The following is a 22,012-nucleotide window of genomic DNA, read 5'->3' as shown; positions in this document are numbered from 1 at the left end:
TATAACATCTCTACTTAATTGACTCGTTTGAACTATGGATAATAGTTGCTTCAATCAAATCAAGAAACATTATTTATCATTGTACAACATACAATTATGAGTAAATGAATTAATACAATGCAATCAAAATGGTGCTGTAGCTAAAGCATTTAAACTCATCAAGTTCCATTACAAATTCTTTTAGATAGCATAAAAAAGCAAATTTTTTGTATTTGAAACTATATAAACAGTATAATACAAGAACGAGATCATAACATGGAAAGCAAATAGAGTGCAAATGACATCTTAGTACTATGTAGCATGATTAATTTTCTTTTTTAGTTTCAATGAAGTACAAAATTCTAAGTTAATAAATTTTACAATCATAAAATTTCCAATTAAAATAAACACAAGCTGAATTCCAAATCATATTACATTAAAAAATAACTACTTGAACCATAACTGCTGGAATGTAGTCAACAAATCCCTTGAGTCAAGAATAATAGGAGAAAGTTCATGAGAAATAAAGTTATTTGACTTAAATAAAGAGATAATACCTTGGCTAAGGAGGAGAAGATGATAAAATTACTTTTCTGATTATTTTAGAAAGTGACAACATTATCTCAAATTGTACTTTGACCAGAGACAGAATCTCTGGGATCTACTAAGAAAAACAATACAATTAGTTAGTTTTTGGAATTAGAAGTATCAAAAGGCAAACTATATGGAGTTCTTGAATAAACCAATCATCAGAAAAAAAAACTACAATCGAAGAAGATAAACCCAAAGAACTCACCTCAATTTAAAGGAAAAGCTATGAATTCCACCAAATATTTAATAGTCATAATAAAATCAAAGAGGTGAAACCGAAAAAGAAGAAAGGGTATCGGCTAAACATGGGGACATAAATATGATAATTGATTGTTCAGATAATAATTAAGTTAATTAATTATAATTAAAATCCAATTATGTAAACATCCAATTAATTCCTTAACGGATGAGAAAGGTTTCAGGAAATTGGAAGGCTTGGATGTTAGTATAACAAATGATTAAAAGAACTTTTATGTAATTCTATCAAAATACAAGGTTTATTCAGTTGTACTTGATACTCAATTTGGTACCAAACATTGTAACATACCAAACCTGCCCCTAAACTTAAATGTCTGAAAGGTTATATAAGTAATTATACTGAAATTAAACCTATAATGACTTGTACTTAATGTTCCAATAACTCTTCAAACACTCTCACATTCCCAAAATAGCCTCACCCCTGCAGTTGAAATCCAGTCCTAAACTCGTTCTTATATAGTATAAGGATATGCGAGATAAAGAGGTAGTTGAAAAAATAAAAATGTGGGTTGAAAATTATGTTTATGATGCAATCTAAATATTATGTGAAATAATTCAGCTGTTCAAACACTGCTGCATGCGAGTTTACTCACAACAAAAAGCAAAGGATTTGGTCTGATTTGGCGGGATTCAATCTGCTATTACAATTGAACAACTTTACCACCCACTTATGGCCTGATTTGAACGGAATGTATAAAAAAGGCTACAAATTTTTTTCCAAAATTTATAATCCAATCCTTAGATTAGATGAGTACTAAACAAAATTTTAATAACATATATATCCAAAATGGTTATTATCACTTTAACCTTTTAAATTATATCACTACTATCTGTTTATTTTTTAACTTTATATTTTAGTTGTTTCACCACCATAGATAAATTCAACTCAACATGTTAACAAATTTTGGATAAAAGTACCCTTTTATTATATAGTATTATTACATTGTTATTGTCACTCTATCTCTTTAAATTATAATAATACAATCACTTTAATTTCTAATATTATTTTCTAGATATTTTATCTTATCATCAATCTAATCAGCGTGGTAAAATTTTTTTAAAATGTATTTACCATTTTTTATATATAATTAAAAACAAAAAATGTTGGAATGGTTATTTTTCTTTTTGTTTTCACTTTAAGAGATATAAAAATATAAAAACAAAAGAATTTTCTCAAATTTTTCTTTTCAAACTTATTAATATGAGGAAAAGAAAAAAAGATAGGAGATAATGAGATAGAAAATTAGATTTTACGAAGAAAAAAATAAAAAAGAGTCTAACATTATCATATTACTTTAAAGTTGTGGGGATTAAAATTGGAATTGGATGATCAACAGAAAAGTAAAATAATTTTAAAATAATAAAAATTATTTGTATTTTAAAAAAATAATTGAGTTCTCTATCTCTATCTCCCTCCCTATCTTTCCTTTTTTTTTTCAATATTAATAAGATTTTCAAAAAAAAAAGAGATTAATATGTTGACTTTTTTTCTCGATATTAAAAGGAGAAGAGTCATTCTAAATTTTTTATTATTTTTATTATACAAAAAGAAGGGTATTTTTTTATAAAATTTTTTAACTTGTAAAATTAGTTTAATAGTGGGATAAATTGCTAAAAAAATAACCTTATGAAGTAAATGAATGATGAGACTATAATTTATGGGAATAAAGTAATAATAATTATAAGGGCTAAACATGTATTTTTACTTTAGTTAACAAATATTTGACCATTAGTCTTGAGAATAAAGTAACTAAAAGATAATGTTAAAGGAAAATTGATACTATACCAAACATCAGTGGGATAAAGTTACAATAACCCTATCCAAGACCATCCTATTTGTTTCCTAAACTCCTAAACTCCCAAACTTCCATCCTATTCTCTTATTTTCTTTTCTTTCATAGCTAAGTTTTCTCGTCTTTTCTTCTGTATCCTATACTCCCAAACTAGCCATTTGTGAAGAAGGATGACGAGCATGACTTTTACGTCTTTGTAAAATCATTTTTTCTGGGTGTGGATATGGAGCTGGAGCTGGACTCTTTCCTTGAATCACACGGACTCGGAAATGGCACGGATGATGGTGACTCCGACGAGTACCTAAGTCCCTCCTCCTCTGTTCCTCATCATCATCGTACAGTCGACGAAATTCTCCTCCTCAACGATTCTTCTTCTTCATCCTCATCTTCGGCGGCAGGTTCACCCTCTCCCCCTTCTTCTCCATCTACTTCTGCTGCTACTGCTCTTTCCTCTCGGCGGCTGCATCGATTAGATCATCAACAAGAACCTTCTCTAGTAACAACTAATGATCCTAACTTTAGTGAGAGTAATAATTCTAGCACCATTTCTTCTTCCAATAGCACAATTATCTATGATGATAATAACAGCAGTAGTAATAATCACAACAACAACAACGATCTTGTTGCTGCTTTGTCTGCAATAACCCCCAGCATAAAAGGGCTATCTCTTGCGCATTCCTTGGATTCCAATAGCAACCACCACTTGAATACTACTTCCATAATTTCTTCTTCTAGGACTAGTAGGAATCTTACTGCTAGCATTAACAGTAGCAATAATAATAGGATAAATTTGGCTGAATTTGCTTCTTCGCGGTCGGTTATTCTGCCTTCGCTATTTGCTGCCGTCAAATCCAATGTCAAGCCCGGTGCCGCCCTTGCCGCTGCGGCCGCCGCGTCTCGTTCTTTTCCAACTCCCCACGCCGCTGCCATTAAGTCCTCCAGAACCTCTTCCAGTGCTGTGGCTCTTTGCTCCATTGCTATTGCGGAAAACGACTCCATATCCACCACGCCGCCGCCTCCGCCACCACCACCTCCTCCTCCTCCTGCTATTGCTACTGCCGCTCATTCAGAGCTTGCTTCCTGGGTTCCCAACGAGGTTGATGGCGAAGTTTATGATGAATGCGATAGCCTTCCATCTACTGCTGGAGGAGCTGGACTAGGTTTGAGCGTGAGAGAGGCTGATGATGAAGTGGACAGCTGCAGGCATTTCTCTAGGGTTCAGGACGAGAATTTGACGGCCAAGGATGCTGGAATACTGCCCACCAATCAGACTCCCAATCTAGAGGCTGCAACTTCTTTTCTTGTATCAAATGTTGATAAACAAAGAATTGATGACTCATCTGGGGCTATGCTTTTATCCATTTCTTCTTCTGCTGCAACTGAGTTCCATTTACCTGCCAAAGCTGAAGAAAAACATTTGGATGCAAACAGGAATCCCACGTCTAGTGAAGTTGCCATTCAAGCACAATCTTCATCAGTGGTGGAGGATGAGAATAATGAGGATTCTCGAATTAATTCTACAAACAGAGTCATCCACAAGGATATTGCTTCTATTGTTGCTGATCCAGATGAAGGAGAATGTTTTGAGCAGGAGATTACTGCTAAGACAGATGAAATGCATGGTCAGGAGAATGTAATATCACAATCTAAAGATGAGGTTTTGAGTCTCGGAGGACATGAGACCAATTCCGATGACGATGTTGCAGATATTGTACAAGATGTTGCTTTGCAATGGAAAAGCAACAAGGGTAGAAGAAAGACACGTAATAAATCACTCCATCCTTGCTTGACACCGCTTGAATTGGCTGAAGAGCTTGAGAAGAAACAAGCATTTACAGGCATGTACTGGGAGGAAGGTGCTGCTGCCCAACCCATGAGGCTTGAGGGTGTTAGGAGGGGATCAACTGTGTTGGGTTACTTTGATGTTGATTCAAACAATGCCATTACTCGGGCCATCTCCTTGCAAGCCTTCAAACAGGAACATGGATTTCCATCAGTTCTTTCAGTTCATCTCAATTACATTGCTATAGGGATGTCTAAAGGAGTCATTCTTGTCTTCCCAAGCAAATACTCTCCTTACCATTCCGACAACATGGACTCAAAGGTTTAATTCTACACTTATTTTCTTGAGCTTTGACTAGTTTCTGTCTATGAGATTTTCTTTCATGAGTGAACTCAGAATTTCTCCAAGAAAGCTAGCGCCTTCTTCCTTCAAAATGATGTTTGTGCTGAACCCAGATGTGATTGGATGTTTCGTTTCTTCATTGTTAGAACAAAGTGAGTAGTAACAGCAACTTTTGATAGAAAATGATGAAACTATTGGCTCCAAAGTTCTTAGACTTTAGGTAGTGGCACAACCTTGTTGAGAAACTCAGTATTTAAGTACCAAGAATATCCTTTTGCTTGGTATTTATTGACTGTTTATGTCTCCTTGACATATGTTCCCATATCTAGTTGTGCTACTTACTGAATTGTCCAAACATTATTTGTTCAGATGTTGATGCTTGGATTACAAGGGGAAAGATCTTATGTTCCTGTGACTTCCATGTGCTTCAACCAGCAGGGAGATTTGCTCTTTGCCGGTTATGGGGATGGCCATTTTTCTGTTTGGGATGTGCAAAGGGCATCAGCACTTAAAGTTATAAATGAGCATAAAGCTCCAGTAGTGCATATGTTATATCTGGGGCAGGATTCTCAAGCTAGTCGCCAGTTCAATGTAGTTAGTGGGGATAGCAAAGGTGTTGTTAAGTTGATTCGTTTTTCTGTGGTTCCTTGGGTTAACCGGATCTCCTATTCCAAAGCAACCGTAAGGCCTTTCATTCTCAATTACTTCATGCTTTTTAATAGCTAATACTGGACAGATTAACTCTTTCCAAGAATTTAAACCCTTTTTCCTTCAAACCAGAAACTTCTCGATGAAACAACTAGCATGGTAATTTGTGCATCTCCGCTGCTTTCAACTGAATTCCTTGGAGGCTTGTCTATGTCTTCCCAAGTGAGCAGCTCAGTTACAACAAGTGCTATTGGAAGCATGATGGGTGGAGTCATTGGAGGAGATTCTGGCTGGAAATCCACTTCTTTGGTTGAAAATGGTGTGGTGATATTTGTCACTCATCAATCCGCTCTGGTGGTATGAAGTTCTTGATGGATTTACTTATTTTGTGTCCTTTTGTATTGTTTGTTAGTTAACACATGTTTGAAAATCCTCCTTCCAGTTCTGATGTCATGCATCTGGTGCAGGCAAAAGTAAGTCCGACAGTGGAAGTGTATGCTCAAATTCCTAAGCCTGATGGTGTTGGGGATCGTTCAATGCCTTATGCTGCTTGGAGATGCATGTCTGATTTGCTCGGTTCTTCAACTGGTATGTCTGGAAGGATATGTTGAATATTCATTTTAAGTGTTTTTTTTCACGAAGAATTTGTGTTGTTGCAGAAACTGTACCTGCTGAAACATTAGAAAAATGTTCCTGGCTTGCAATTGCTTGGGATCGAAAAGTTCAGGTGGCTAAGTTGGTGAAGTCAGAATTAAAAGTATATGCAAAATGGACTCTGGATTGTCCGGCAGTGGGTGTGGCTTGGTTAGATGATCAGGTTATCTTTTGTTCTGGATATTGCATTAGTTATTCTAACATAAGTATGTATATCATTTACTCCTAAATTTATGCTGGCTGAGTACCTTATGTTATCTATTTCTTAATAGTAGCACATGTTTGCGCAGATGCTGGTAGTTCTCACATCAATAGGACGACTTGTGATGTTCACAAAAGAAGGAAATATGATTCATGACACAAGCTTTGCTGTCAATGGAACAGGAGGAGATGATATGATTACATATCATACCTACTTTAACAATATTCATGGGAATCCTGAGAAAGCTCATCATAACTGTGTAGCTGTAAGGGGCGCCAGCATATATATCCTCGGAACCTCCCATCTTGTTGTTTCCCGTCTTCTCCCCTGGAAGGAACGTATAGAAGTTTTGCACAGAGCAGGTGACTGGATGGGGGCATTGAACATGGCTATGACAATTTATGATGGCCAAGCTCATGGAGTTATTGATCTTCCAAGAACTTTAGATGATGTACAGAAGACAATTATGCCATACCTAGCAGAGCTTCTTTTGTCCTACGTAGATGAGGTGTTTTCGTATATAAAAGTTGCATCTGGGAACCAAGTGGGGAATTCAGACCAATTGGATGAGTCAAAGAGTAGCAGTGACTCTGATAATCCTGAAATAGAAGAGCAGTATATCCGTGTTGGTGGTGTTGCTGTTGAGTTTTGCGTACATATCAAGAGAACTGATATCCTGTTCGATGAAATCTATGCCAAATTTTGTGCAGCTAAACATAAAGGTATTTGACTGTTTTGACGTGCTTTGGACGTTCTAAATTAAGGCTAGAGCAATTATTTTAGTAGCTTGGAATGTTCCATTCAATTTCTTTAGGTATACATTTTTTCTCCTATCTTTTATTATTTATCTGTTGATAGTATAGAATTTATTCTAGTTGAACTTCTCCAAAAGGGTATATGGAAAGTAGGAATATCTAAGGTTCTGTTTGGGTGGTGGAAAATCACCTTTTCATCTGATACATCTCTCAAAAAAATACACCTTTAATTCAAAATAGACCTCTAAAAACACCCATTCAACCAAAACACATGCACCATCTATATGTTTTTTCATGTCAAGCAAGTCCTTACGATATGTGCATTTATTCTTCTTGTGGAATAATTTCTTGCACTACACATAACCAGCAGGTTTTGAATGCCTAGTTTCTAACCACTTGACCACTGCTACCGTAGCACTATGTATTTACAGGGTCTGCTACTTCATGTGTCGGAATATTATTGTAGTTAATATGCGCAGAATGGAAGGTAAAATTCTATGGTCCTCGGGGATAAATCTAGGGGTTCATACATAGTTTGACTCTCTTTCTGTTCATACAAGTCAGCACCAAGGAGCATGAATCTTTTTGGTCTTGCATTCTACTTTATTGTTTTCTGTTGAGTATGATTATGTCTTTTTTGTTGGGTGGTGAAATACGTTTGGTGGTCAATGAAGTAATACTTTTATTCTGTTCTCTAAAAAGGGAATGTTATATTTTTAAATGAATGTCCTGGATTCCTTTGGGGACTTGCACTACATCTTAAAATGTGTACTATGATGAAAACCATAGTGATATGTCACTGTTGCAGTTTGTTGCTATGTTGGTATCATCTATTATCCGGTTTTGAAGAAACTTGGGGCACAACCTTAAATCTTGTTAGATGTGGTGATCTCTGTAAGAGATTATGGTCAATGATTTCGTTAAGTTTTTTCCCCTCAGAAACGTTTGTGGAGCTTTTGGAGCCTTACATATTGAAAGACATGCTGGGATGTCTGCCACCTGCGGTACTGCTCATGTCTTTGTATTCTGCAATTAAGTGTCAAAAATGGTTTCATTTACTATTTTGTGTTTTCTCAACATGCCTGTTACTACCGCTCATTTGACCCTATTTTTTGGTTGTAGATTATGCAAGCTTTAGTTGAGCATTATAGTATGAAAGGTTGGCTGCAGCGAGTTGAACAATGTGTTCTCCACATGGATATTTCATCATTGGATTTCAACCAGGTATTTCAATTGTGCAAATTTTTATTGGTTATTACTTTGTTCAACTGGTGATTGGTATATGCTTATGTAGCAGTTTCTGATTGCGCTATGTTAAAGTACTCTTGCTTTCCGTAAAAAATTTTGCCATTTCTGAGAAATATTCTGATATTTTCTCTTTTAGCCCCCCTAATGTCCGTTTCTTTTTTCCCATCTGCTAATGAACTGTAATTTATGTTGTAGGTTGTACGTCTGTGCAGGGAGCACAGGTTGCATGGTGCATTGATATATTTGTTTAACAAAGGTCTAGATGATTTCAGGACTCCTTTGGAGGAGCTCTTGGTTGTCTTACAACAATGCGAGAGGGAAAATGCTTCAGTCCTTGGGTAATCTGTTTTATTGTGAATGAGCACCATAAGCTATTTATTTTCGTCAATTTCTATTAGACAACACTCAAAGATGTCCCGATTTGTTTCTCCTGTGGTAACTCCTAAATCTTTTGTTAGCTCAAAACAATCACATCTTTTACCAATGGAAACAGGTACAGGATACTTGTTTACCTGAAATACTGCTTCCATGGCTTTGCTTTTCCTCCAGGTAAACTGCAGTTTCCACCTGTAAGTTTTTGTTCAATCAAATGATGCTCAGGATCTTACAAATTATTCTGTATAGGGTCAGTACTAAAGCAAATTTTTTGAGTTTCATGTGTAACTGTAGAACTTATATACAAGAGAAGCAAAATGAGGAGGATAAGAGTTTCTCAATTATATGTAGCAAACCAAGATCTCTTTTTGCCTAGTTGCATTTATGGTCCCCAGTTATTGGCCTACGAACTCACATTTCCCTCAAGTTTCACAAGGAACAAATTGAGTCCATTACTTCCTATCTTGAATCAGTTAAGGGTTATTTACAGAAATTGACTTATCCATGTAGGAAATCACTCTGACTGCATTTCAAAATGGATGCTCAACCTTAGAGAAAACTTATTGTGCCATTTTCTACCTAATGTTCTACAAAATTCTTCTGGCTTCCTCGTACATCTATAACTGGGACATAGAAATTAGGACAGTTGCTAGAAAATTGCCTGAGATAATCTGCTATTAAAAAAAATTTTTTTTTTTGGTTCACCAGGAGTGATTGGTGGTGTCTGTCTGCATCTTCTCAAGTTTCATTACATTACTAATTAGTCAATGAACAAAAAGAAAAACTGAATTGTTCTGTCATATCTTTTGTTCTAGACTCTGTACAACATTTATACAAATGGAATTTGACTTTTGTCAATTCCATGAAATCTGTAATTTCCTAAAAATTAGGAGCTAATTTATTCTATCCTAAAATACATTAGGAGTAAATTATTCTATCCTAAAATAGAGCAGAAATCATGGGATATACATAGAAAAAGATATTCTAGATTTTCAACACTCCCCCTCAAGATGGTGAATAGATATTTTCCATTCCCATCTTGCACGTAATGTCTTCAAAGTTGGAAGTTGGCATTCCCTTAGTTAAGACATCTGCCAATTGATTATTTGATGCTACATATGGAGTGCAAATCATGCCACTATCAACTTCGATGTGCTTTGTGCGATCATGTTGCACTGGATTGTGTGCAATGTTGATGGCAGACTTGTTGTCGCAATAGAGTTTCATAGGTCCTTCCCACTTGATTTTAAGATCATCAAGTATTATTTTGAGCCATAGCAATTCACAAACTCCATGAGCCATAGCTCTAAACTCTGCTTCAGCACTTGATCTTGCAACAACCGATTGCTTCTTACTCCTCCATGTCACTAGGTTCCCACCAAGAAATGTACAATATCCTGAAGTTGATCTACGATCTACAACAGAACCTGCATAATCAGCATCAGTATATGCCTCTATGAGCAATCCTTCATTTTTCTTGAACAAAATTCCTCTACCCGGTGTCCCTTTGAGGTAGGATAGAATTCTATTGACAGCCTGCAAGTGTTTCTCTCTTGGATCATGCATAAATTGGCTTACTACACTTACAGCAAATGCTATGTCCGGCCTTGTATGGGACAAGTATATCAGTTTCCCAACCAACCGCTGATATCTTCCCTTATCTACTGCATTATCATCCTTCTCATCATTCAATCTCAAGTTAGGCTCAGTGGGTGTGCTTGCTGCCTTGCATCCAAGATTGCCTGTTTCTTTAAGCAAGTCTAAGACATACTTTTGTTGGGAAACAAAGATGCCTTTACTTGAGTATGCCACCTCAATGCCTAAAAAATACTTCAGCCTCCCTAGTTCTTTAATTTCAAACTCCTTTGCTAAGCACTTTTTGAGTGTTTCTCTTTCAATTGGATCATTTCCGGTGATGATGATGTCATCTACATATACAAGTAGAGCTGTAACACCTCCTTTTGAATGTTTTATGAACAAAGTATGATCTCCTTGACTTTGTTTGTATTGCATTGCTAGCATCACTTTAGTAAATCTTCCGAACCAAGCCCTTGGCGATTGTTTTAATCCATATAAAGCTTTCTTTAACCTGCACACTTTCTTTTCAAAAAACATTTTATTGAAACCCGGTAGGGGTTCCATGTACACCTCTTCTTCTAAATCCCCATGTAAGAATGCATTCTTAACATCAAATTGCTGTAAACACCAACCAAAGTTAGCGGCTAAAGACAAAAGAACACGCACAGTATTCATTTTTGCAACGGGTGCAAAGGTCTCTTGGTAATCTATCCCATATGTCTGTGTATATCCTTTTGCGACCAACCGAGCTTTATGCCTTTCTAATGAACCATCAGCTCTATATTTCAAAGTAAACACCCATTTACACCCCACTGTTTTCTTTCCTTTGGGCAGGTTTACAATTTCCCAAGTCTTATTTCTCTCTAGGGCATTCATTTCCTCTTTCATAGCATGTAACCAGTTCTTATTTCTAAGTGCCTCTTGTAGTGTTTGTGGGATTGAAATGGAGTTGATGGTGGTAAGGAAAGTTTTATGTTGTGGAGAGAGTCTATGGAAAGACACGAAATTTGAGATTGGATGCTTAGTGCATTCTCGTGTTCCTTTTCGAACAGCAATAGGCAGGTCTAAATCATTAAATTCACAAGGAGCAGAGTCAGATTGAACACACAAAGGAACAGAATTTTCAGTACCTGATTGTGGTTCAGATTCTTGGATTTGCACAGGTTCAGAAATATGAACTTTCTTCCTTGAGTAGACCTTGAGTGGTGTAGTTGGATTTAAACCAGATTTTCCCTCAGCTCCAAGATCAGGTCAATTTCTTTACTGGCATGTTCAACTTCAAATTCAGGTTCAGGTTCACTGCTAGTATGTTCTCCTTTAGAATTTGGTGTATGGTCAGGCTTGAAAGACTTTAAGTTTAGTGTAGGACTTTGAAGATCAAGGAGAAATTCCTTATCTTCCCAAGAACTCTCCCCCTGGGGATGAGGATTGTTACTTTGAGAGTAAGGTTCATTTTCAACAAATGTGACATCCATGGAGGTAAAAAATTTTTTTGAAGGAGGATGATAACACTTATATCCTTTCTTTGTGTTTGAGTATCCCACAAAAATACATTTTAAAGCTCTTGGATCAAGTTTCCCTCTTTGGTGTGCATGAACATGTACAAAAGCAACACAACCAAACACTTTTGGTGACAATGTGCAAGAGACATTAAAATCAGGGTAAAAAACAGAAAGAGCAGCAATGGGACTTTGATTATTTAGTACTTTTGAAGGTACTCTATTTATCAAATGTGCAGCAGTTAAAACAGCCTCCCCCCAAAAAGTTTTTGGAACTTTATGTTGAAACAAAATTGCTCGAGTCACATTGAGTAAATGTCTATTTTTTCGTTCAGCAATCCCATTTTGTTGGGGTGTATCTACACAAGATGACTCATGTATTATACCCTCTTTTTGGAAAAAAGATGAGAGAATTTGATTAAAATAGTCTCTTGCATTATCAGATCTTACTCTTTTAATCAAACTTCCAAATTGTGTACAAATCATTTTATGAAACATTGGAAAAATACTGCTTACTTCTGATTTTTCTTTCATAAGAAATAACCAAGTAGTTCTAGTACAATCATCAATGAATGTGACAAACCATTTTGCTCCAGAAATACTAGAAATTCTACAAGGCCCCCAAATATCAGTATGTATCAAAGAGAAAGGTCTAGTAGATCTTGTATTACTCAATGGAAATGATAGTCTATGATGTTTAGCAATTTCACATGTATCACAATGAAAACTACTAACATCTTCATTCTTGAAAAGTGAAGGAAACATGCTTTTAAGTAGAATAAAAGATGGATGACCAAGACGGAAATGATGAAGCCAAATTTCAGATTTATTATTTGAGGAGCAGGTGAGGGATAACTGATTTTTGTTCTTCTTGTTGCCACTCATCTCCTCAAGGTAATAAAGCCCATCATTCACCTTAGCAAGTCCAATCGTCCTCCCCGTAACCAAATCCTGAAAAACACAGTGAGTAGTATAGAAAATTACTCTACAGTTCAGATCTTTGGTAATTTGATGGATGGATATGAGATTGGAGGACAATTTTGGGACATGCAACACATTATTTAGGGACAAAGAATTTGATAGATTTACTGTCCCTTGGCCTGCAACAGTTATAGGAGATCCATCCGCAACAGTAATTTTTCTATTTCCAGGACATGGGTTGTATGTTCTAAATCTGATTGGGCTGTGAGTCATATGGTCAGTAGCTCCTGAGTCGATGACCCAAGAGCCTAGAGAAGACATGCTTGAGGCACTTAAAGCATAAGAGTTAAGGTACTTACCTGATTGAGCCAATGAACACGTACTAGAGGACTTTTCAAGGGAATTTAGGAGGTTTCTTAGCTTTTCGATTTCTTCTTTCTTGAATTCTCCCATACCAGCCTGGTTGGATTTTTCTTGTGTTTGGTCTTCTCCAGCAGTTAAGTGGGCTTTTCCCCCTTTGAATCCTCCTTTACGACTAAGGACTTGTTCCTTCCCATGGAGTTTGAAGCAATCATCTCGCGTATGGCGTGATTTTTTGCAGTACGTGCACCAAATTGTGTCTTTATTTGACTTTGTAGAAATCATTGCCGAGCCTTCTAATGTTTTAGGCTCTAACATGACTTCTCGCCTATTCTCTTCAGCTCGAATCAATGATATTGTCTCATTCAGAGATGATAATCTTTCCTTCCCCAATATCTGGACTCTGACCTGATCAAATTCCACATTCAGACCTGCAAGGAAGTCATAAACTCTATCCTTTTCGATAAAGTTTTTCAAGGTGGCTGCATCTTCACTACACAACATCTGAACACACCAATATTGGTCCAGTTCCTGCCATAGATTTTGCAGAAGATTGGCATATTGAGTAACAGAAAGGTTGCCCTGTTTAGTGGCTGAGATCTTTGTTTTGATCTCATAGATTAGGGCAGCATCTCCTGCCTTTGAATAGGTCTGTCGAATAGTAGTCCATATATCTTGAGCTGTTGGTAGGAACATGCAAGTATCGCTTATTTCAGGTAACATGGAGTTCCACAGCCATGACATGACCATAGAATCCTCTTCATCCCAAGCAGCGAATTTAGGATCTCCCTTTTTCGGTCTAGTTCCAAGCAAGTGGCTGATTTTGCCCTTTCCTTTGAGAAATGTTTGAACAAATTGTGACCACTTCAAATAGTTTTTTCCGTTGAGCCTGTAGGCTGCCTGGATACTCTGCAAATCCCCTGTTTGTGGAATATTTGAGGTCTCTTCTGATTTGGTATTGGAGTGGATTTCTGATGTTTCAGTTTCAGACATGTTGGAGGTTTCAAAGAAAAATTGGCAATGAAGGCCTAATGAAAAATATCAGCAATGAAGGCTGGAAATTGCACTTGGCAATAAAGACTTGAAAAGAGGAAAGCACTCAGCAATGAAGGCTGACAAGAAGAGGTCCCAAGAGCAAAAGCTCTGATACCATGAACAAAAAGAAAACTGAATTGTTCTGTCATATCTTTTGTTCTAGACTCTGTACAACATTTATACAAATGGAATTTGACTTTTGTCAATTCCATGAAATCTGTAATTTCCTAAAAATTAGGAGCTAATTTATTCTATCCTAAAATACATTAGGAGTAAATTATTCTATCCTAAAATAGAGCAGAAATCATGGGATATACATAGAAAAAGATATTCTAGATTTTCAACAGTCAACTTTCATGAAATTTCCTTTTTTAAAATAAAGTAAAGGTCTCAAATGTGATTTTTCAGGAAACTTGAGGGACCAAATTGGTCCACAGTCCAAATGTAAGGGGCAAATGTACAATTGGCCCGGATTGATTTTAGCTGGTCAACTGCTTGAACATGTTAAGAGAGTATAAACTGGCTTGAATTCCTGGAGAAGTAACATGATTGCAACATTCTCTGAAAATTTCTCTTCAGAGAAGAAATTGAGTAAACCAGTAAGCTCATGTGCAGTGAAAATTTTTGCAGCGAGTTATTAACAAGAGCCATTAAAAGAAAATATAGTGGAGACAAGTTTAGTGTCATGCAGTGGTGAGAAAATTTGGCTTCAAATATTTGGTCCTTGCAAATAACCACTATCCAGCCAAGGCTTTTAATGCCCTCCTAGCTTGGCAGGATCCTCAAAATACGAGCACCAAAATTAGCTACAACCAAATTGATAAAATTGAGTAGTTTCTTTCTTCAGATTTCGAATAAGCGAGGTGACTAATCTTGCATAGGATTCTTATATTTTCCTAATTTTAAGTATCGTAGCACTTCCCTCAAATAGATATTTTCATAACAAGTGGAACTGGGCTGCATCAAAGTTATTTAATATTCAAATGGCAGCATCTTTTGTATTTCATATCACATTTTCTCTTGTCTTACCATATTAAAATGCCTGTAAATCGGAATTTTGAAGCTGTAAAACGGATATATGTGTTGTGGATAATGCGACAGCATTGAGCTCTTCAGAAGATTAAGACCTTTCTTTTTGCACGATGTGATACAATCGGATTTCTTTAGAGTGCTTATTGTCTTGCACTAGGATTTCTCTTAAATTGTGCCTTTCTCTCAATGAATTAGTTTGGATGTTTCTGGAGAGGTAAGATGCTTAGACTTACGGGCGGAATAACAATACTGTTAATTTAAAAGTTGAAAGTAATTTATTCCTATGTGCAATAGGCAGCTATTTCAATTTATACTTGATCTTATCACTTCTGAAATTTAAAGCCAAGGACTGTACTAGGAATTATAGTGACTCAAGTTATCTCTATTTTGCAGGACATGGGACACTTTCTCCTACACGGCTATTATCTATAAGAAAAGACATTCTGGCATTTCTATTAGAGGATTCTAGTATCCCAAATCCACAGGCACTTACAAACTCGATGTCTGATAAGCCATTCCCAAATCTGTGTCACCTGTTAGATTTGGATACTGAAGCCACTTTAGATGTTTTGAATTGTGCATTTTTAGAGGAACAAAATCTAGCATTTAACAATCTCTGTCACGACTTGACCAGTTCAAATGTGGGAGTGAAGGACTTGGGGGATGAAAGTCAAAATTTGGTCCAGAAATTAGTAGATGTTCTGTCTCTTATCCTTGAAGCAAGCTACTTCCAAAGGGGCTGTTCTACTAGCAGTGACGATGGTAGTTCATTGGAGACTTGGCCTTCAAAGAAAGATGCAGGCCACATAATTGAGTTTGTTACTTATTATGTTGCCTGTGAAAGAGCGAAGGTGTCTAGAGATATTTTAAGTCAAATTTTGGAGTATTTGACATCAGAAACTAGCTTTTCACCTAGTGTCTCTAGGCAGAATATTGAGATCCACAAAAGAAGAGAGAAGCAATTGCTTACACTTTTAGAGGTTGTACCTGACACAGAGTGGGATGCTCCATACCTGTTGCATTTGTGTGAAAGATGTCAGTTTCACCAGGTATTTCACATGCTGATGAAAATAATGTCCATTGTTAGGCAAATCCATGGATATCGAATGAGTCGATTGTAAAGTTTTTATCACCTTGTTCAGGTCTGCGGCTTAATTCATTCAAACAGATGTCAGTATGTTGCTGCATTGGATAGTTATATAAAAGCTGTAGATGAATCCATTCATGCTCTTTCTTTTATCCATGATATGTTGCGGCGACTGAGTGAGACTGATTCAGAAGCCTTCCAAGCAGCAGTCTTTTCAAGGATTGGTGATCTGGTCAAATTAGACAGGTAATTTTGCACAAACTCTGATGGTTTTGTGGATCTCAAAAGTAAAATTTGTTATGAAGCCTTGAAGTTCACGTTTTATCTTTTTGTGTGCATAGTTTGTTATTTATAGAAACCTACATCATTTGGTCAATTTGGCATTTCTTTTTATCTTATTTCTGCAGAGAAGGAACTTTCTTTCTGGTGGTTGTCCATTTCCATGGACAAAGTCAGGAAATTTTGTTTTCTCAGTTACACTCTCACCCAGAGAGCCTTTTTCTTTATTTGAAGACACTTGTTGAGGTTCACACAACTGGAAATCTCAAATTTTCTTGCTTAAGAAAAGATGGTAGTTTACATTTTCCGAGTGGAAGGATGGCAAAGCATCAGTCAGATAGAATTAAGACGTTCCTTGAAGAATTGAATGATTTCCCAAAATTGCTCCGCACTAAGCCAATTCAGCTGACAGATGAAGTGACAGAACAGTATCTTGAGGTGAGTATATCTTGAACTGTGGATGAAGTTCTTAAAAGGAGGGATGTATTATTAATCATGTCATATTCACTATTTCCTTAACATCAAGTATCATGCGTGTGGCAAGCTGCTGTCGCATATGCTCAATGGACTTGTATGTTTATTGTTGTGCAGTTGAACAAGCAAGCTCTGGGTTATCATGTTAACAACTTATAATTTATTTTTCTCCATTTAAAAGTTTATGGCTTAGTTAATCTTGTGTATCTATGGTTTAGTTATAGTTGTCACCATGTCTTTTGCAGCTGTTGTGTCGCTATGAGCGGGAATCAGTTCGAAAGTTCTTGGAGACCTTTGAAAGCTATAGAGTAGAGAACTGTTTACGCCTCTGTCAGGAATATGGAATTGTAGATGCAGCTTCCTTCTTGCTGGAAAGGGTTGGTGATGTTGGAAGTGCTCTTATGCTCATTCTTTCTGGCCTCAATGAAAAATTTATTGTGCTTGAAGCTTCTATTGGCCCATCTGATTCTCGTCCTAAGCACTTCAATTCAATTTTAAAGGAGGAGGAGGTTTGTCGTCTCCTTAACTTCTTTGCTCTTGGTGACAGGAGCATACTTATGTTCTTATATAATGCTTCAACATTATAGGTCAATGACATACTTGACATTCTGCACTCTTGTATTGGACTATGCCAACGGAACAGTCCGCGTTTGGATCCTCATGAGTCTGAGTACCTGTGGTTTCAGTTGCTTGACTCGTAAGACTTCCATTTATATTTTTACACTTCTTTTGTCACTTCTAATTAGCTATTATCAGTTTAGTTTTTCAGTTGTTATTCTAAAAACTAGAACAGTTAAAAGGGCTGAGTTAGGCAGTTGGTATGGTTTTTAGTTAGGTTGTGGGCTGAAATGAAACCAGACCTTGACGCCGTTTGTTGAATGGTCTGGGGTAATATTGGTACAGGTCATAAGTAACACAACCATACATAGAGGCATGCACCTGTTTCTATATCAACTCCTTAACTCTCTCTCTCTCTCTCTCACACACACACACACAGACACTTTCTCTGACTCATTTTTTTAGTATTTAATGTGGGGTGTGTGCACGTGTGTTTATTTTTTTGGTTTTATATGTTTCCTCATGGCTGCTAGTGGAACTGACATATCTGAGAATATACCTGCAATTGTTACTTGTCCATTACCAAGATAAGTTGGCATGGCATTATTGTATTTCATTATTTTATACTTTCAATGTAGGTTTTGTTTGCCTCTAATGGATTCATGTAGCAGCAAAACAAGATCTATACATCAGCAAGACATGGAAGTTCTAGAAGTTAAGCAAGATCATGAAGATGACTGCATAATAAAATGGAAGATCTCAAAGTCTCACAAAAATGCATACATTTTGAAGAAACTGCTCTCTTTATTTATTAGAGAGATAGTCGAAGGAATGATTGGGTATGTTCACCTCCCAACAATCATGTTGAAGCTTCTTTCAGATAATGGCAGCCAGGAATTTGGTGACTTTAAACCTACCATATTGGGCATGCTTGGAACATATGATTTTGAAAGAAGAATTCTGGTTAGTCTGCAGTCTAATTTTTGTTTTGTAAATCATTGATTTGATGTTAGTTCATTTGTTCTTCATGGTTACTATGCTTCCCTGCACTGACCCCTTGAACATTCTGTCAACATATCTTTTCAAGTTTTCCCGATGCAAAACTATTTAGGACTGTGGTGTAGAAAGTGAATTGTTAAAGTTTGAGTCAGGCTTTATGCTTCAACATATATTCACATAGTTGACATCTGTGAAAGAACGAAAAAGTGTTAATTTTTTATGTTCATTTTTACAATGCAATGTCTGGAGGCCGGAACCCTTGTGCATTAGTTTGCCACAAAGAAAGGCTATTATATCTTGTGAATTCTTGCCAGAGTTGGGGTTTAAGTACTTGGAAGAATATTGATTTATTTGAAAATGGATCCAAGATACTTGTGACCATAGGTTGTCCTGAAGGATATGGTAACACCTGTTTCCAGTCTATACGGCTGGATGCAGAAAGTTTTAAGATGTTTCAAATCTCAATCTATGATGATGACAGAGAGTCTTCTAGTGGCTTGTCTGGTTAAGGAGCTACAAAATTTTCTTCCTTTTTAATGTGTGGATGCTTGCACTAATTTACTGTTGTGCATTGACTCGCTGGCCAAATAACCACCAACACACATACGTTGTCAGAAAGAATTAAACAGTAAAAGGGATGGTGAAATAACTAAAGATTGGGTGTAACAGAAGAGGAAAACAGAGGGAGCAGTGGTATAAAAGTGTAAAGCAGCAAAAGTTCATCAAAATGTGAAGGATCTCTTGACACTACAGAATTCTAATTATTTTCTCCATTGAGGACTATATCTGAATTCTGCTTGACTTGTGCATGAAAGCTCCATCTTCTTTGTTGTTATTTGTTAAGCTCTTTACTTTTTATTAAAAAATTGACTTGGTTGAACTGTCCGGAGTTACTATATTAAAAGCCAGTAAAACATCTCATATGGGAACTTCTAGCTGTGATTAGCTTGACTTGAATTCACGAGTTTATTATGTGATATTAGACTTTTGATGCTTTCTTTTTTTGAGAGTGATTTTTGAATAAATTACTCTAGCATTTTACGCATTTAGTGACTTTTTCTGATGTCATGTCAGGACACTGCCAAATCCTTGATTGAGGACGATACCTACTACACCATGAGCTTACTTAAGAAGGGTGCTTCCCATGGTTTTGCCCCTCGGGGACTAACATGTTGTGTATGCAATGGACTCCTTACAAAAAGATCCCACAGCTCCAGCATCCAAGTTTTCAGTTGTGGCCATGCAATGCATGTCCACTGTGTACTCCAGGAAAATGAGACTTCAGTTTGGGGCTCATCAGCTGGATGTCCCATTTGTGTGGCTGGGAAGAAAGCTCAGAGATCAAGAAGCAAATCTGTGGTTGTCGCGAATGAGTTGGTGAGCAAAGCTTTATCAAGATCGCATAAAGTACCCGGCACAAGTGTTCTTCATGCACCAGATAATGATGTGTCAGAGAATTCCTATGGTTCCCACCCAATTTCTAGGGTAAATCTGATTTTGCATTTTTAATATTGCAACCCTATTGCTTGATTGACACATTGATTTACACATTGGTTTTTGGTTGATCCAGTTTGAGCTCTTGAACAATCTTCATAAAGACCAGAGATCAAGCCAAATAGAGAATATGCCTCAGCTGAGGCTTGCTCCACCAGCTGTTTACCATGAAAAGGTGAAGAAAGGAAATGATCTAATGACTGAAGAAAGCAGCAGGGGATCAGCTAGTGCAGAAAAATCAAGGAGTAAGCAACTTGGAGACGTAAAAGTGAAAGGGTCGTCTGTTAGGTTTCCCCTGAGATCCAATATTTTTGGCAAGTTACCATTAAAATCTTGATCGTCGATGTTCAGTTCTTGATGTTCAATTTTGAAGCTCCACAAAGTTGTCTGTAGGGAAAGAGGACGGGTAAGCGTTCAATGTTTGTCAATCCAGCACGTAAATCCGGCATTTAATGATCGATCCAGCTTGAGAAAACCTTTTGCACAGTGTTTATTACCCTTTTATTTTTTAAATGCCTTCAACCGTGTCCATAATATGGAGTAACTTTTATTCTTTTTTCATGCATAGAACGGGAGGAAAAAAAAAAAACATGTCCCAAAAATATGTAGCATGAGGATGTTTGGAAATTTTTTTTGGAAAAAACACAATCATGATGCAAATAAAACCATTTTGTGGGGCTATTCAATTTTTTAATTTTGAATTTTACACAGAATTGTTGGCAAGGTCTCGAGATCGAATTGTATGTAGGACGTGGTAGGAGCATCAGACGGACCCTGTAGAAATTGCGAAATAAAACTTTTTTACAGTATTTTGAAAAAATTCCCTCAAGGTTTTTGACTATTGCTGTTAATTCTTTTCAAAGTTGAAAAATTATGCTTAACTTTTTGGAGTACCAAAACTCACCCAAATAAGGCCGTTGGCGAAAAAATTTTATGAATCCGCTCAATTAATCTTTCACAGCAGAATTTCATGGTAACAAAATTTGTTGTCCTGGCGTCAGTCATCCCTCCTCTTTTTCTTATTATTATTATTATTATTATTATTCTTTTGGTGAAAGTTACAAGTGCTCGTCACATACTTTCGGACGACAATAATAATCTCAACAGTCTTGATTGAGATGGAGATAGGAAAGGGATTAAACTGACTCAAGGGGATAATGGGTTGTGACTTGTGAAAGGGGAGGGGTGGCGAGTAGCGTAATTACTGATCTGTTTTGGGTGCTCAATGAAATTGTCCACAACATCAAGAGAGGTTTTGAAATTATCCCTTTATTTCATTTGTTTGGATAGTGGTTTTTTTTTTTTAGTTGCATCATGAATTCATTTTTTTAATCTCTCTTTTTTTAAAAAAAATTTTTCCAACTACTTATTTATCTAGTCTCATATAACCCAGATCCTAAAAAAGTGCTGCACCATTATTTTAAATTTTTTCTAATTAATTTTCTATATACATTTTACAAAAAGGTGCTATAGTTCTATTTTTAGTTAATAGAATATATACCGATTTTTAATAGTCTAACATTTTAGAAATAATAGCAGTTCAATTAACATTGGAATGGAGTTAGATGATTTTATCCTTTTAGGAAAGAGATTTAGATGATTTTGAATAGGATCAGAATTTTGATAACCGTGGATTTAGTACACACAAAGGACTCTAATTCGTGGTAATTCCAGATGACTGGGGGTGGCCTGAGGCTAGTAGTTTAGCGGTAGTATTTGTAGCATCTTCGTTTTGATGGCTATTTGCACAGTTGGCTTACTTGTAGTGAGGCATGTCAATAGGTGGAATTTTACCCAAATCCAATCCAATACACTTGAGTGAGGTTTGAGTTTTATTTGTCAAATTCAAATCCAAATCCTGTAAGAAAGTTATGAGTTTGGATAAAGTTTGATTTTTTATGACTTATACCCAAATCCAAATCCAAATCAAACTCTACCCAAAATTCATATATATATATATATATATATATATTAAATTAAACTTATATAGACTAACAGTACATACACTATCACGATTTAGAGAGATGTCACATATGTAAAATTTAGATTTTAAATTTAAAATAAATTA

The 22,012-nt window shown here is 36.3% G+C and overlaps 1 protein-coding gene across 3 annotated transcripts; it reads left to right on the top strand.

The window, feature by feature from the left end:
* The first annotated feature begins 2,736 nt into the window (after positions 1–2,736).
* LOC113760915 (vacuolar protein sorting-associated protein 8 homolog) lies at positions 2,737–20,428 on the top strand. 3 transcript variants are annotated; one of them, XM_027303667.1, is made up of 18 exons: positions 2,737–4,725; positions 5,116–5,427; positions 5,527–5,751; positions 5,862–5,982; positions 6,054–6,211; positions 6,339–6,972; positions 7,945–8,009; positions 8,128–8,229; positions 8,449–8,591; positions 8,747–8,802; positions 15,447–16,102; positions 16,196–16,386; positions 16,548–16,857; positions 17,229–17,402; positions 17,481–17,590; positions 18,090–18,414; positions 19,525–19,935; positions 20,021–20,428. In XM_027303667.1, the coding sequence occupies exons 1-18, from the start codon at positions 2,845–2,847 to the stop codon at positions 20,279–20,281; spliced, it is 6,135 nt and encodes a 2,044-aa protein (XP_027159468.1). In that variant the 5' UTR covers positions 2,737–2,844; the 3' UTR covers positions 20,282–20,428. The 3 variants fall into 3 exon arrangements, with proteins under 3 accessions (XP_027159468.1, XP_027159467.1, XP_027159469.1); XM_027303666.1 differs by having other exon boundaries at positions 17,139–17,402; XM_027303668.1 differs by lacking the exons at positions 19,525–19,935; positions 20,021–20,428 and having other exon boundaries at positions 17,139–17,402; positions 17,537–17,590; positions 18,090–18,178.
* Positions 20,429–22,012: the final 1,584 nt, after the last annotated feature.

This window comes from Coffea eugenioides, chromosome 2 (genome assembly GCF_003713205.1).
Source record: "Coffea eugenioides isolate CCC68of chromosome 2, Ceug_1.0, whole genome shotgun sequence".
Classification (NCBI taxonomy): Eukaryota; Viridiplantae; Streptophyta; class Magnoliopsida; order Gentianales; family Rubiaceae; genus Coffea; species Coffea eugenioides.
This window is presented reverse-complemented; position numbering and strand designations above follow the sequence as displayed.

Coding starts and splice junctions, on each gene's coding strand:
- LOC113760915 (XM_027303666.1), top strand. CDS start 2,845: ATGGAGCTGGAGCTGGACTCTTTCCTTGAATCACACGGACTCGGAAAT. Junction 5,983..6,053: donor TTTGCTCGGTTCTTCAACTG/GTATGTCTGGAA, acceptor GTGTTGTTGCAG/AAACTGTACCTGCTGAAACA. Junction 6,212..6,338: donor TGGCTTGGTTAGATGATCAG/GTTATCTTTTGT, acceptor ATGTTTGCGCAG/ATGCTGGTAGTTCTCACATC.